General features: G+C 41.8%; 1 protein-coding gene across 2 annotated transcripts in view; it reads right to left on the bottom strand.

Annotated features, from left to right (window-relative positions):
• Tesk2 (testis associated actin remodelling kinase 2) overlaps positions 1-15,308 on the bottom strand; it is a 101,891-nt gene that overhangs the window by 55,630 nt on the left and 30,953 nt on the right. For both annotated transcript variants that reach the window (XM_006986560.4, XM_076564830.1), the window contains exon 2: positions 12,768-13,071. In XM_006986560.4, coding sequence (XP_006986622.1) covers positions 12,768-12,989 — 222 coding nt within the window. In that variant the 5' untranslated portion in view covers positions 12,990-13,071. The remainder of the gene's footprint in view (positions 1-12,767; positions 13,072-15,308) is intronic.

Here is a 15,308-nt window from a genome sequence, read left to right as displayed (position 1 = left end):
AATTAATTTGGCCATGATGACTTTGGTTGGTGGCCTTTCTCCTTGCATCTTTGGGATTAACATTAACTTCAAACTTGTTATGTAGTTGAGACTGGCAATCAACTCCTCTTGCCTCCAGTTCACAAGCACAGGTAATAGAATTACAACAGATTTGTGTGATATTGAGACTCACACAGAGTACTGAGTACTGAGCTACATCTCAGGCTGTTTTTTTTTTCCTTTCCTTCTTTTTGTTTTTTGTTTGTTTTTGTTTTTTTGAGACAGGGTTTCTCTGTATAGTTTTGGTGCCTGTCCTGGATCTTGCTCTGTAAACCAGGCTGGCCTTGAACTCACAGAGATCCGCATGCCTCTACCTCCCAAGTGCTGGGATTAAACGCGTGTGCTACCACGGCCTGGCCAGCCTGCTTTCTTATACAACTCAGGAACACCTGCCTCAGGGTGGCATCCCCAGTGGGCTAGGCCCTCCCACATCAGTCATTAATCAAGAAAATGCCCCACAGACTTTCCTAAAAGCCAATCTGATGGAGCATTTTCTCAATTGAGGTTCCTTCTTCCCAGATGACTCTAGCTTGTGTCAAGTTGACAAAAAACAACCTAGCCAGTGTAGAAAAAGACCATTTCTAAGGTTCAGAACCCTAAAAAGCATTGGACTGTTACCATCTTCTTCTCTGGCTTTTCAATAATTGATTCACTTGTGTGTGATGGGTTTGTGTGGTGTATGTATGTGTACATTTTCATGAGTACATACATCCGTATGTGGAGGCAGGACACATGTCAGGTGTCTTCTTCAATCTACCTTATATTTTAAGATAGGATTCCCCCTGAGCCTGAAGCACATCAATGGCCAGGCTGGCTAGCTAGAAAGATTCCAGGGATCAGTCCACTTCCACCTTCCAACTACTACAATTAGAGACACGTGCACCTTCACCCAGCTTTCTACACTGATGCTGGGGATCCAAACTCAGGCCCCCAGGACTGCACAGCAGGCACTTTACTAACGAAGCCATCTTCCCATAACCATCTTTTCTTCCAGACATGGACTAATACAGTCGAGGATGGCCTTAAACTTGCTACACAGGAGAACATGATATTGAGCCCCGATCCTTCTGCTTCTACCTCCCAATTGCTGGGATTACAGGCATAAACCACCAAAGGGACAAGGTACAAATGAAGAAGTATGTTCCTTTCCCTCTTTAGTCCCCTTTTGAAAGTCCCTGCGATGTAGCTTCAGTCCTGTATTAGTTACTCACCTTGCTGCTAAGACCAAATACGTAACAAGAACCAATTTCAGGGAGGAGGAATTTATTTTTGTCTAATAGTTCAAGAGTACAGTCCATCATGGTGGCAACATCATGTGCAAGAAGGCAGCCAGTCCCATGGCATCTGCAGTCAGCAGGTAGAGATGGATGGAAGTTCTGGCTGAGTTCACTTTCCCCTTTTTATTCAGCCCATGGGATGGTGCTGCCCACATTTCAAAATGAACCTTCCCTCCTCAGCTAAACTACTCTGGAAATACCTTAAGGACACTCATAGGTTTGCATTTCCAAGCTGATTCTAAATCCTGTCAAGTTGATCACAAAGGTCAACCATCACAGGCCAGTAAGATGGCTCGGCAGGAGAGAGCACTTCTGTCAAGTCTGACCACGTGAATTTGGTCCCTGGAACCCATATGGTGGACAGGAGAACCCACTCTTGAAAGTTATCTTCTGACCTCTAAATGTGAGCCATGGCATGCATACCAATCACAAATCCCCCTTTCTTCCCTCTCCTGCCCCTCCATCCCCCCGCCAACTGACTCCCCATTCCCTGCTACAACAAGGTAAGGCCTCCCATGAGGAATCAGCAGAGCCTGGTACATTCAGTAGAGGCAGGTCCAGGCCCCTCCCCTTGTGTCAATGCTGTGCAAGGTGTCCCACCACAGGTAGTGGGCTCGAGAAAACCAGCTCATGCACCAGGGATGGATCCTGATCCTACTGCCAGGGGGCCCTTAAGCAGATCAAACTACACAACTGTCTCATTTATGCAGAGGGCCTATTTTTTGCTTTTTGTTTTTAAATCTTTGTGTGGCCAGGTATGGTAGCATACACATTTAAACCTAGCACATGGGAGGCAGAGGCAGGTGGATGTCTATGAGTTTGAGGCCAAACTGGTCTACATAGTGAGTTCCATGCCAGCCATGACTACATAGTGAGACCCTGTCTCAAAACACACACACATACACAAAACAAAAACAAAAACAAATTTTTGTTTGTGTATGTCTTCACAGGTTTATGTGTGTATGTTTGTGTATGTGCATAAACATGCCATAGCATGCACGTGAAGATCAGAGGACAACCCTGGGTGTCAACTGTCATGTCACCTCAGACCTTATTTCAGACAGGGTCTCTTCTTGTTTGCTGTTTACATCAGGCTAGCTGGCCCAACAGCTTGTAGGGATTTCTTCTCACCTCCTCCCATCTCATGACAGAAGCACTGTGATTACACACTAACACTTGGTTTTTTGTGAAGACTCGGGTCCTCACACTCCACTGGCAAGCACTTTACCCACCAGGCCACCTGCCAGCCCTCTCTTGCAAATTTTTCCTTCTTCTCCCTACCTTCTCCCAAATAGAGGTACTTCCAAAGGTTCAATCCTGTTGCTTGAATTCTCTTGTCCATACTTAGTTTAAATATGAACTGTTTATCCTCAGTGGTCCCTGGGTGAGGGCTTGCCCCTAAGCTGCTGCTGTTGTTTTGAGAAAGTTCTAGAAATCTTAGGAGGTGAATCTAGCTGGAGGAACTAGGTAGCTGAGGGCTGTTCCTTAGAGGCACCTTGTCCCTGGCCCCTTCCTGCCTTTTCCTGTAGATTACAGGTGAAGAAGCTACCCCCTCTACCCCCACCTACCCCCTTGAGGCTGTGTTTACCACGGAACAGCACAGACTGCAGTCCTGAAGTTTGGAAACTACAAAGGAAGTAAGCCCTTCCTCTCTTAGGTTGCTTCCGCCCGGTGTTTGGTCACAGCAATGATGGATTGAACAACCGTAATGCTCTTCCTCAACTGTTTCTCACACTCAAAACATCTTCACTTTCACTCGTGACTGATAAACAGCACTGTTTTTATTGCAGAATAATAGTTGGGTTTTCTACACTTGTTCTTCCTTGATTTTGAGGGTTACCTTACTTCTCTGGCTGCTTGAGGCAGTTCAGTTCTGAGGTGCTTGGTTTGATATGAGGAGGCAGACAAGCTGAGACACACACTAGTGTTGTTCAAGGATATTCTGGGATTGGGGGATGTTTCTGACCCCTCTTTACTTTGTTCCTCAAAGTTCTGGTACATCCATCCTGGTATGCACATCAGAAAAAAAGTTCAAAAAGTAGTATGTCTGAAATGCCTAGTAGGCAAGACTTTTTAACTAGGATTCCATTCAAGAATAGACAGATGGGACCACATGAAAATTTAAAGCTTCTCAACAGCAAAGGGAACAGTTAACTGAGTGAAGGTACAGCCTACAGAATGGGAGAAAATATTTGCAAGATATACATCTGACAGATGGTTAATATCCAGAATACACAAAGAACTAAAAAAACTAAAGAAGAAATAAAAAAGATTAAAAGAAAAAGTAATTAGCCAAGTGGCACTGATGCATGCCTTTAATCCCAGCACTCGGGAAGCAGAGCCAGGCAGATCTCTATGAGTTCGAGGCCAGCCTGGGCTACAGAGCAAGATCCAGGACAGGCACCAAAATTACACAGAGAAACCCTGTCTCGAAAACAAAACAAAACAAAAAACAAAAGTAATCAGCTGAGCACTTGGGAGGCAGAGGCAAGAGGATCTCTGTGAGTTCAAGGCCAGCCGGGTCTACATAGCGAGTTCCAGGACAGTCAGGGCTACACAGAGAGACCCTGCGTCAAAAACCAAAAATAAATAAAAATTAAAAAACACAATCAGTAGAGAGATAATGAATAGATTGTTCTCAGATGAAATGCAAACAGCCAATAAACATACTGAAAAGTATTCAATATCATTAGCCATCAGAGGAGCATAAATCAAAATTATACTTAAATTTTGTCTCACACCAGTCAGAATGTCAGTCATTAGGAAAACAAGTAACAGGGACAAGGGAGATGGCTGAGTGGCTAAGAGTCCTTGCTATGCAAGCTTGAGGACCTCAGTTCACATCCCCAACCCAATGTAAAATGGTGGACACAGCCACATTGCCTGTGATGCCAGTGCTGGGAGAGATGGAAACAAGAAGATAATCGGGTTTGCCGGTTGCTAGCCTAGCTCCAGGTTTATAGACCCTATCTATATTAAGGAACTATAGTACTGAGTGATACAAAAGGCACACTGACACAGTAAGGGGAGGGCAGTAAGAAAGATGCTGATAAGCCAGGTATTGTGGCTCACACCTTTGATTCCAGCACTCAGGAAGCAAGGGCAGGCAGATCTCTGAGTTTGAGGCCAGGCTGGCCTACAGAATGAGGTCCAGGACAGCCAGGGCTACACTAGAAACCCTGTCTTAAAAAACTTCAAAACAAAACCAAACAAACAAACAAACAAAAAACCCTGCTATGTACACTATATATATACTGCCGATGTGAATGTAAACAAGAAAAAGAAAAAAGGAAAGAAAAGAAAAGAAAAAGAGGCAGCTTTGCTTTCTTTCAAAGTTTATAAGTTACAGTTTAGAAGATTAAAAAATACTGATGCTGGGTATGGTGGCACTCATCTATAACGCCAATTACTTGAGAGGCTGAAACAGAAGGATCACTTTAGGCCAGGAGTTTCAGGCCAGCGTAGGCAATGTGGGGAACCCCTACATGAACACACACACCCCAAAAAAAATTATTATCAAATTTGACATGGAGGCCACTGCAGTGGCACTAACATTTTTGCTGTTTTTTGAGACAGAATCTCAAAAAAGTAGTCCAGACTGGCTTCAAACATATTATACAGCAAAGAATGACCGTGAATTTCTGACCCTCCTGCCTTTACCTCCCTCCCAAGTGCTAGGATTATAGGCACACACCTCTATACCCACTTTATGGGGTGTTTGGTTTGGAACCTCATACATGGTAGGCAAGCATGTTATGGACCTACATCTTCAGCCTAGTACTAGCATTTTGAAACCTAGTAGCTACCAGAGAATATAAAAACTCAACCTCTGCCTAAGGGTGTTTCTCCAGTGGTAGAAGGCACCTGTAGCATGCATGAAGCCCAGCATGGTTACACACACACCTATAAGGACAACTAAGACCACCTCCCAATCACAAAAATAAACATCATAGAACAATATTTGTTTGCTAAAATGTTTCTCTGCTTTCCTTAAACCACAATTGTTGAGAATGCTAGAGTTTGCATGACAAGCTGAAGGTGTGCTAAATAATAAATGCATAACCAGAAACATGAATAAATCAGTATTTCAGTACCAACCAGATGGCAAACACTGGGTTCTTTTAGCTTGTAAGTTTCCTGCTCCTTACAAGTTGGCATTTTGTGTTGCTGTTTAGTAAAATACTAATGGGAGAAAATCAGAACTCTTTCTTCATCTTCATGAGCAAGGTGTGTGTATGAGAGTGTGTGTGTGTGTGTGTGTGTGTGTGTGTGTGTGCGCCTGCCCTTGTCTATTTTCTCTATAGAACCAAACATTTCAGAATTGAATTGCTCAAGTATTCAGAGAATTAAAGTAACCTTCAAAATCAAAAACTCTGCAAGTTCAAGGCCAGATTGGTCTACATAACAAGTTCCAGGACAGCCAGAGCTACATAATACAGAGACTCTTGTCTCAAAAATCCAAAAACCAGGGGCTGTAGAGATGGCTTAGCGGTTAAGAGCACTGACTGCTCTTCCAGAGGACCAGTGTTCAATCCCCAGCACCCACATGGCAGCTCACAACTGTCTGTTAACTCCAGTTCCAGGGGACCCTCACACAGACATACACACAGGCAAAACACCAATGCACATAAAATAAGAATAAATCAATTACTTAAAAAAAATCCAAAAACCAAACCAAACCAGACCAAAAATCAAGAATGGGGTATGGTGGCATATGCCTTTAATCACAGAACTCAAAGGTGGATCTCTGCAAATTCACAGAGTTCCATGCCAGCCAGAACTATGTAGTGAGACTCTGTCTCAAAAAAAAAAAAAAGGCTTAGTAGTGGTGCATGCCTTTAATCCCAGCACTTGGGAGGCAGAGGCAGGTGGATCTCTCTCTGAGTTTGAGGCTACCCTGGTCTACCAAGTGAGTTCCAGGACAGACAGCTGCTTTATAGAGAAACTGTTTCTTTTAAAAAAAAAAAAAAAAAATGGGCGGGATGGGGGTGGGGTGGGGGGGTGTTGGAAAGGCCTTGGTCTTGGTCTTGCAACATAAAATGAATCAGTATGAGCTCTATAACAAAGTGGGAAAAAAAAAATATATATATATATATATATAAATCCTCATATTCTAAAAATAGCAAAAATAGATTAAAATTAATAAAGCAGTCAATTTCTTTCTTCTGAGGAAAAATTAAATGAAATCTTCCATTAGTTAACTGGGTAAATAGGAAGTATGTCTATGTGCACGCACATGTGCATGTTATGCAGACATGCACATGGAGGTCAGAGTTTCCTCAACTGTTTCTCTACTTATTAAGATTTATTTTATTTGTGTGAATGTTTGGCTTACATGTATGTACGTGCACTGTGTGCATGTCTAGTGCCTGTGGAGGCCGAAGATGGTGTTGGATCCTCTGGAACTGGAGTTACAGATGTTTGTGAGCCGCCACGGGTGCTGGGAACCAAACCCAGGTCTTCTGCAAGAGCAGTAAGTGCTCGTAACCACTGAAACATCTCTCCAGCCCTTCCATCTTATTTCTTTCCTTTTGGGGAACAGGGGGAGTTGGGTTGTTTGTTTGTTTATTTGTTTGCTTTTAAGACACAGTTTCTCTGTGTAGCCCTGGCTGACCTGCAACTTACTTTGTAGACCAGGCAGACCACCTCCTGAGTGCCGGGACAGGGTTTAAGGCATGTGACAGCATAGCTGGCCACCATCCCAACCCCCCACTTTTTTCTCTTTTTCTTCTCTAGGGCAGCTGAAGGTCATTAAGTGGCCTGTGTAACTTGTATCTGAAGTCAAATATTTCTTTTCATTGTCACTGATGTTCCATTTACCCTGACCTTTAAGGTTCTATAATCATTGGCACTTTATAATCAAAACTAAAATCTAGCTTCCACTCAGCCATACACTATAGTTATTAGATCATGGGTTGGCAAACTTTCTGGGGTCAGACAGTAATTATAACACATAGGGCTCTGAGGCCTTGTGGTCTCTAGCAACCGCTCAGCTTACGCACTGTAGCACAAAGCAACCATCAAAAATAAATTAACACTACATGCCTCGTCACCACTGTGGTCTTTGGGTATCCACCACACTCCTTTTTCACGGTCTGCCTTCTTGACCAATCATGCTGTAAAATCCATGCTCACTGCTCACACAGATGGATTACAGGAGGGCAGCAGCTACCTGAACAGATGTTTCAGGAGCAATCTTGGTCTTTATTAAGAACTGATGGGTCCTCTGTAGCCCATCTATTGCTGGCATCCCCTCAAGTGTTACCTCTTCAATACTCAGGCACAGAAAACGAGAAATTAGGGGACAGAAAAAAAACCTAAGAGACAGGCTAAAAATAACAGGCATGGGCTTTCACTGGCCTGTTTCCTCATGAGATGAGTTAAATTGTTTTGATAATAAAAACATGAGTTAAAACCATCTTACAGCACAGCTGTATATAGATTTAATGTTTATTATATTCCATGTATAACCCATCTGTGTTTTGCTTCATAAATATTTTAGACCTTCTTTTCATAAACTTGTTAGCAGAGAACAGAAAACACTGTATACAATTCTTTCAAATATACATAAATAATGAAGAAATGCCTCATAAATGATTGCTTATAAAAAAAAATGAAATATATTTGGTGGCTCAATTCTGTGATCCCAGCACTGGGGAAGTAGAAGCAAGAGGATCAAGAATTCAAAGTCATCCATGGCTACATAGCAAGACTTGAGGTCAGCCTGACTAAGAAAAATCAGGAGCTAGAGCCTAAGTATGAAGTCCTTGGTTCACTGGAGACATACCCTCACAGGATTCCATTCCGCCAATGGTCACCTCTTCAAGAGTAAAGAAACAAATACAAGAAACCAGGACATAGAAAACTAAGAAGTATGGTAAAAATAAATGATGAGAGTTTTCATGATTTGATCCCCTATGGGTCCTTACTCTGTGCTTCTTGCTTAAAATAGTGCTTTTTCTTTTTTTCTTTTTTTTTTTTTTTCCTTTTTGGGTTTTTGAGACAGGGTTTCTCTGTGAAACAGTTTTGGCTGTCCTGGAACTCACTCTGTAGACCGGGCTGGCCTCAAATTCACAGAGATCTGAGTTTGAGGCCAGCCTGGTCTACGAAGCGAGTTCCAAGATAGCCAAGGCTACACACAGAAACCCTGACTCAAAAAATCAAAAAGGAAAAAAAAAGAAAGGTTTTGAAGATTGAGACCAAAGAGACGGCTCAGCAGTTTAGAGCACATGTTACTCTTCCATCGGGCCAGGGTTTGTTTAGTAGCACCCACATGGTGGTTCACAACCAGAGATTACTCCAGTTTCTAGGGACCTGATGTCCTCTTCTGACCTCCACAGACACCAGATATACACATGGGGCACATACATATAATGTAGGCAAAACATACACATAAGATAAAATAAATCTAAAAAGAAAAGGATCTTTAACAGAATGAAGGGTATCTATCTCAGCCTCTGAATCATATAATGTTTAACTGGAAAACACTACAAGTATTGCTATTAAAGTCAGGAATGAGACAAAGATGCCAAAAGTCATTTGTTTTGTTTTGGTTTTTTGGTTTTTTTTCGAGACAGGGTTTCTCTGTGTAGCTTTGCACCTTTCCTGGAACTCATACTGTGGCCCAGGCTGGCCTCGAACTCAGAGAGATCTGCCTGCCTCTGCCTCCCGAGTGCTGGGATTAAAGGCATCTGCCACCACCACCCGGCCAAAAGCCATTATTTTAAAAATGTTCAGGACGTCTAAATCAAAACACTTTGCTAAGAAAAACATTATTAAAGTATAGAAGTAGAAAAATAAATGTATCATTATTCACATACGATCAGCAAGCTGAAAAACCAAAGCAAGTCAACTTTAAAATCTATTATATGGGGTTGGAGAGATGGCTCAGAGGTTAAGAGTACTGGCTGCTCTTCCAGAGGTCCTGAGTTCAATTCCCAGTACCCACATAGCAACTCAATCTGATGCCCTCTTCTGGTCTGCAGGCATACATGCAAACAAAGAATCTGTATACATTTAAAAAACAAAAAAAGCCGGGCGGTGGTGGCGCACGCCTTTAATCCCAGCACTTGGGAGGCAGAGGCAGGTGGATCTCTGTGAGTTCGAGGCCAGTCTGGTCTCCAAAGCGAGTTCTAGGAAAGGCGCAAAGCTACACAGAGAAACCCTGTCTCGAAAAACCAAACCAAACCAAAACAAAACAAAACAAAAAATCTAGTTGGACAGTGGTGGTGTATGTCTTTAATCCCAGCACTTGGGAAGCAGAAGCAGGTAGATCCTTGTGAGTTTGAGGCCAGCCTGGTCTACAGATCAAGTTCTTGGACAGCTAAGGCTACACAAAGAAACCCTGTCTTGAAAAACCAAACAACAACAACAAATCTATTACAAAACTTAGATTCAGTAAACTAGCTACATGAAAAAAATTCAACATTTAAAACAAAGTCAGGCCAGGACTGGAAGAGTACATGCTAAGAGTATGTGCTTTTGCAGAGGCCTAGAGTCTGATCCACAGTGCCCACATTAGGAAGCTCACAGGGGATTTAACACCATCTTCTGGCTTTCAAGGCACAAATCCACACACAGACAACATGCATACACATACTAAACAAACAAATATATATATATATATATATATATATATATATATATATATGTATATATATATATATATATATATATATATATATATTGAATGTCAGGGCATAGTACAACATGCTTCGTACCACAGTACTCAGAAGGCAGGTCTCCACAGATTCAAGGTCAGCCTGGTCTATGCAGTGAGACTCTGTTCCCAACCACCCCACAGAGAGAGAGAAAAAAAAAAAAACATGCAAGCCAGGCTTGGTGGCACATGCCTATAATTCAGCACTTGGAAGGAAGAAGCAGTAAGATCAAAAGTTCAATGTCATCCTCAGCTACTTAGGGAGTTTGAGGATAGTCTAGGCTATATAAGACTCTATCAGACAAAATAAAAGTGATAAAAATAAAAATTATATTTTAAAAGCTATTAACTGTGCCTAAATTAGTCTACAAATGCAATCTCAATATGGCAAGAGCCAGTTTTTAGAAATTAGTTCTAAAATTCACATAAAAAATAAGAGAGCTGGAGAAGTAACTCAATGGTAGAGCATTTGTTCAGCACGTACAAGGAAGGACCTGTGATCAAGGCCCAATACTCCTCCAAAAATACAAGTAAAAAAGGAAGGAAGGAAGGAAGGAAGGAAATACCAAGAAAATTATAAAAAAAGGACAAAAGAGAGCTAAATTTCCAAATGTCAAAGCCACATAATTATTATAACAATGTGTACTGGTATATGAATAGATAGACTAATGACTCAAAATGAAGTCCAGAAGGAGATCAAATCACACTGTATAGGAAAATATAACACAAAGATGGTGACAATTTTAATCAGTGGGGAAAATATCAAATAGATAATAAATTTTGGACCAAGCTTGGTGATACAGACCTGTAATCCCAGCTACTTGGAGACTGAGATTAAGAGGATTCAAAGTTCAAGGTCTCCTTAGGCTACATTGTGAGTTCAGTGGCAAGGCACTTGCTTAGCATGAGAGGCCCTAGTCCAGTTTCCAATACTGTAACAAATACACACACAAGTGTTAGTGGTACAGCAGAGTAGCCATCTAGAAAAGTGAATGTAATACTATTTAATGTAAAATAATAAAGACTACAAGATTTAAAAAGAAAAGAGGGCGCAATGGAGGGGGCTCAGTTAGCAAACTGCTTGCCACAAGCGTGAAGACCTGAGCTTGATGCCCACGGGAAAAGGCCTCTACTTCCAACACCAAGGAGGCAGAGGCAGGGAGATCTCTGTGAGTTCAAGGACAGCCAGGGTTACATAGAGAGACCTTGTCTCAAGAAACCAAAATATAAAGAGATGGGTGTGGTGGTGCATGTCATTAGTCCAAGCTCTCAGGGAGACAAAGGCAGGCAAATCACTAATCCAGTCAGCCTGATCTACAGAGGAAATTCCAGGACAGCTGAGGTTATACTAAGAAACCTCTCGGAAATAGATAGATAGATAGATAGATAGATAGATAGATAGATAGATAGATAGATAAATAGATAGATAGGTCTCTATGAGATCCAGACCATCCAAAACTACCCAGTGAGACCCTGTCTTAAAAACAAACAAAAAATAAAATGGGGAGTTATTGAGGACTATATTCAACCTCTGGTCTATGTATTAGCCACATATGGGGAGGGAAGGCGGGGAGAGGAAGAGGAAGAAAAGGAAGAGGAAGGAGGAGGAAGAGGAAGGAGAGGAGGAGGAAGAGGAAGAAGAAGAAAGGTTTATTTGGGCTCATGGATGGTTTAGGCTCAAGCGGCTTTCTTTCTAGCAGAGTCCTAAAGCAAGGTGTCACAGGACCCGAGGTACACTCTCTGCTCCGTCTCTGATGGGACCAAGAGTAGGGGACCCTACACCGAAGACATATCTAACCTTGATCACCTCCAATGCCACACCTCCAAACACCACAGATGAAATAACACTTTACACTGGATTTGATTAAACTGTATCATGCATTTTGGAAGGTACAAACCATATTTAAACCAAAGTGCATATGAATGTAATTTAAAAAAAAAAAAAAAGCTTTCGGCTAGAGAGATGACTCAGCAGTTAAGAGCACTTGCTATTCTTCCAGAGGACTCAGATTTGATTCCCAGCACCCATATGGTAGCTCACAATTGTCTGTAATTCCAGTCCCAGGGGATCTAATATCCTCTTCTGGCTTCCCTGAACACCAGGCATGAATTTGGTGCACAGACACATGAAAGCAAAATATCCATACACATAAAATTAAGTTTTATTAAAATTAGATGCTCAATGAAAGACAAAAATAGTGTATGTTAAAATATGAGATGATCAGATACGGTAGTGCACTCCAGTAACCACAGCACTTAGGAAATAGATTTGAATCAATGTAAGTTCAAAGCTAGCCCTGTCTATACAGTAAGTTTGAGGCTAGCCAGAACACTCATGCTTGCACACTTATATACACATACACATACACCCCATTGGGAGGGGAGAGTATAGGTAGTTCAGTGGCAGAATATTTGCCTAGCATGTACAAGGCCCTGGATTCCATTGCCAATATTTTAACAATAAAAAAACAAAACAAGTAGACGTTATATGAATGAGGTCTCTCAAAATAGTTTAAATCATATCTGGTAGTTCACAGTTTACGTAATCTCAGCACTCAGAAGGTTGAGGTAGGAGAAACAGTGAAAGTGTAGTGGTACACACCTGTAATCCCAACACTCAGAAGTGGGGGCAGGCGGATCTCTGTGAGTTCAAGGCCAGCCTGGGTTATATGGAGAGACCCATCTTCAAAGAGCAGTAACAACCAAACAAAACACCATCAACAGCTATTAACTCTGCAGTGATTCTGACTGTCAGGAAACTCTATGAAATAAGCTGAGCCATCACCACTCACCTTGAACACTTCAGAGAAGAACCCAGATCCTATTTTTTCACGGGTGAAGTCATCTAAACTCGTCAGTCTGGAAAAGGCACTAATAATTGCACGATACGAAGATGACGAAACTCTTCCCACTTGGATAGTGTTCCCATCCCCTCCACCACCTCCTTCAAATTCTTCCAGACGCTCCACACGTGGGGGAAATCCTGCAATTGAGTTCCGCTTGCTCCGATCCATAATTTCAATAATGACCTCTTCTTTTAAGAAGGAATTCCACTCATAGTTTTTTGTTCGGTTTTACTTCTTTTCCAGTGTGACACTACAGAAAAATACAAAACACATTTTACTAAAATCATTAATGACTACATAAAAACCAACGAACTCTCAATGCAAAAATATTTATTTCCTTTTGCATTCTACTTCTGATTTCCAGATCTAAATTCTTCTGTCTTCTCTTTCAAAACAACACCGACATACACAAAGGCAAGCTGTATATAAAGATCATAGATTAACATTCTTTAAAAAAAATTTTTTAAGCCAAGCTTTGGTGGCACACACCTCTAATTCCAGCACTCAGAGGCAGGTGGATCTCTGAATTTGAGGCCAACCTGGTCTACAGAGCAAGTTCCAGGACAGCTGGGGCCACACACAGAAACCCTGTCAACAAAAGAAACAAACAAACATTTTTTTAAGACTTATCTATTTCATTCCATGTGGTGTGTGTGTGTGATATGCTTGCCTGGTACCCACGGTGGTCAGAAGAGGGCTTCAGATCGCCTGGAACTACACTTACAGTGGTTGTTGTCCTGGTTAAGTTGTTGTTTTGTTGTATGGGTTTTTTTCTGTTTTGTTTTGTTTTGTGGGGGTTTTGTTGTTTTGGTTTGGTTTTGTTTTCTGATACAGGGTTTCTCTGTGTAATAATTCTGGCTGTCCTGGAACTCACAGATATCTGCCTGCCTCCTGAGTGTTGGGACTAAAGGTGTGCACCACCACCAGCTTGTCCTAGCTAGTTTTATATCAACTTGATATATGCTGGAGTCACGTGGAAAAAGGGACTCTCAACTGAGAAAATGCCTCCATAAAATGTACCTGTTGGCAAGTCTGTAAGGTATTTTCTTAATGACTGACTATGTGGGAGGACCCAGCCCATTGTGGATGATGCCATCCCTGGGCAAGTAGTCCTGGGTTCTATAAAAATGCAGACTGAAAACTATGGAGAGCAAGCCAGTAAGCAGTACCCCTCAATGGCCTCTGTATCAGCTCCTGCCTCCAGGTTCCTGCCTGTTTGAGTTCCTGTCCTGACTTCCCTCAGTTATAGACTGTCACATAGAACTGTAAACTGAAACAAACCCTTTCCTGCTCAAGTTGCTTTTGGTCAGTGTTTTATCACAGCAATAGACACCTAAGACAGCTATGAACCACCCTTGGAGTACTGGGAACCAAACCCAGGTCATGTGCAAGAACAGCACATGCTCTTAACCACTGAGCCATCTCTCCAGCCCTACAGACTACATTCTAATAACAAAACAGCAATCCATCGTTCATTAGCCACCCATCCCTTTTACAGAAAAAAAAAAACAAACTGGAAAAGCGTGATCTGGGGCTTTAGCTCAGCAGCAGGGATAACACTTAGTCTGAGAGCTTTATCTACTGCATGCCATTTGATTCTCAAATCATTCATGATAAGGATTATGTTCATTTCACAGAGAGCAGGTAACCATACTGTCACTAAGTGACAGAGAAAACTAAAATGCAAGATTGGTTCAAAAGCCTGTGATCCTGCCAATGTCCCTTATGGCCACACATAATGTTATTAATTTGAAAAATTATTAGATTCAAAGATATAAAACAAAGGTAATGTTGGGCATGAAGACTTCTTTCATTTCCAGGCCAGCAGGGGCTACACAGTAAAACTCCGTCTCTAATACACACACACACACACACACACACACACACACACACACACACACACACACACACACTATAAATGATCAGGCTGCAGTGCAGCTCAGTGGTAGAGTGCTTTCCTAGCTAATGTGAAGCCCTGAGTTCAAACCTCAGCATCATCAAAGAAACAGTAAAAAGTGCTTCATAAATTGACCTAAAAATTCACTGCCAATTAAACAATGTCCAGTAAAAATGACTATTCAAGATTTCAGAGAGGCTGGAGAAATGGTTCCATGGTTAAAAGTACTTGTTATTTTATTCTATTTATTTATTTATTTGGTTTTTTTTTTTTTCAAGACAGGGTTTCTTTGTGTAGTTTTGGTGCCTGTCCTGGAATTCCCTCTGTAGACCAGTCTGGACTTGAAATCACAGAGATCCGCCTGTCTCTGCCTCCCGAGTGCTGGGATTAAAGGTATGTGCCACCACTGATCTTGTTATTCTTGCAGAGGACACAAGTTCAGTCCCCAGAACACACATGTACTACACGAGCATGGTCACATACATGCAGGCAATTAACACTTCTTTTTAAATCTTAAAAATAAAGACTGCAGCACTCAGGGAGCAGAGTGAGTTCTAGGACAGCCAAGGCTACCCAGAAGAACTCTGTCA

The sequence above is a fragment of the Peromyscus maniculatus genome, chromosome 2 (assembly GCF_049852395.1).
Source record: "Peromyscus maniculatus bairdii isolate BWxNUB_F1_BW_parent chromosome 2, HU_Pman_BW_mat_3.1, whole genome shotgun sequence".
NCBI classification, from domain to species: domain Eukaryota; kingdom Metazoa; phylum Chordata; class Mammalia; order Rodentia; family Cricetidae; genus Peromyscus; species Peromyscus maniculatus.
The sequence above is the reverse complement of the archived record's forward strand: the minus strand, read 5'-3'. Positions and strand labels throughout refer to the sequence as shown.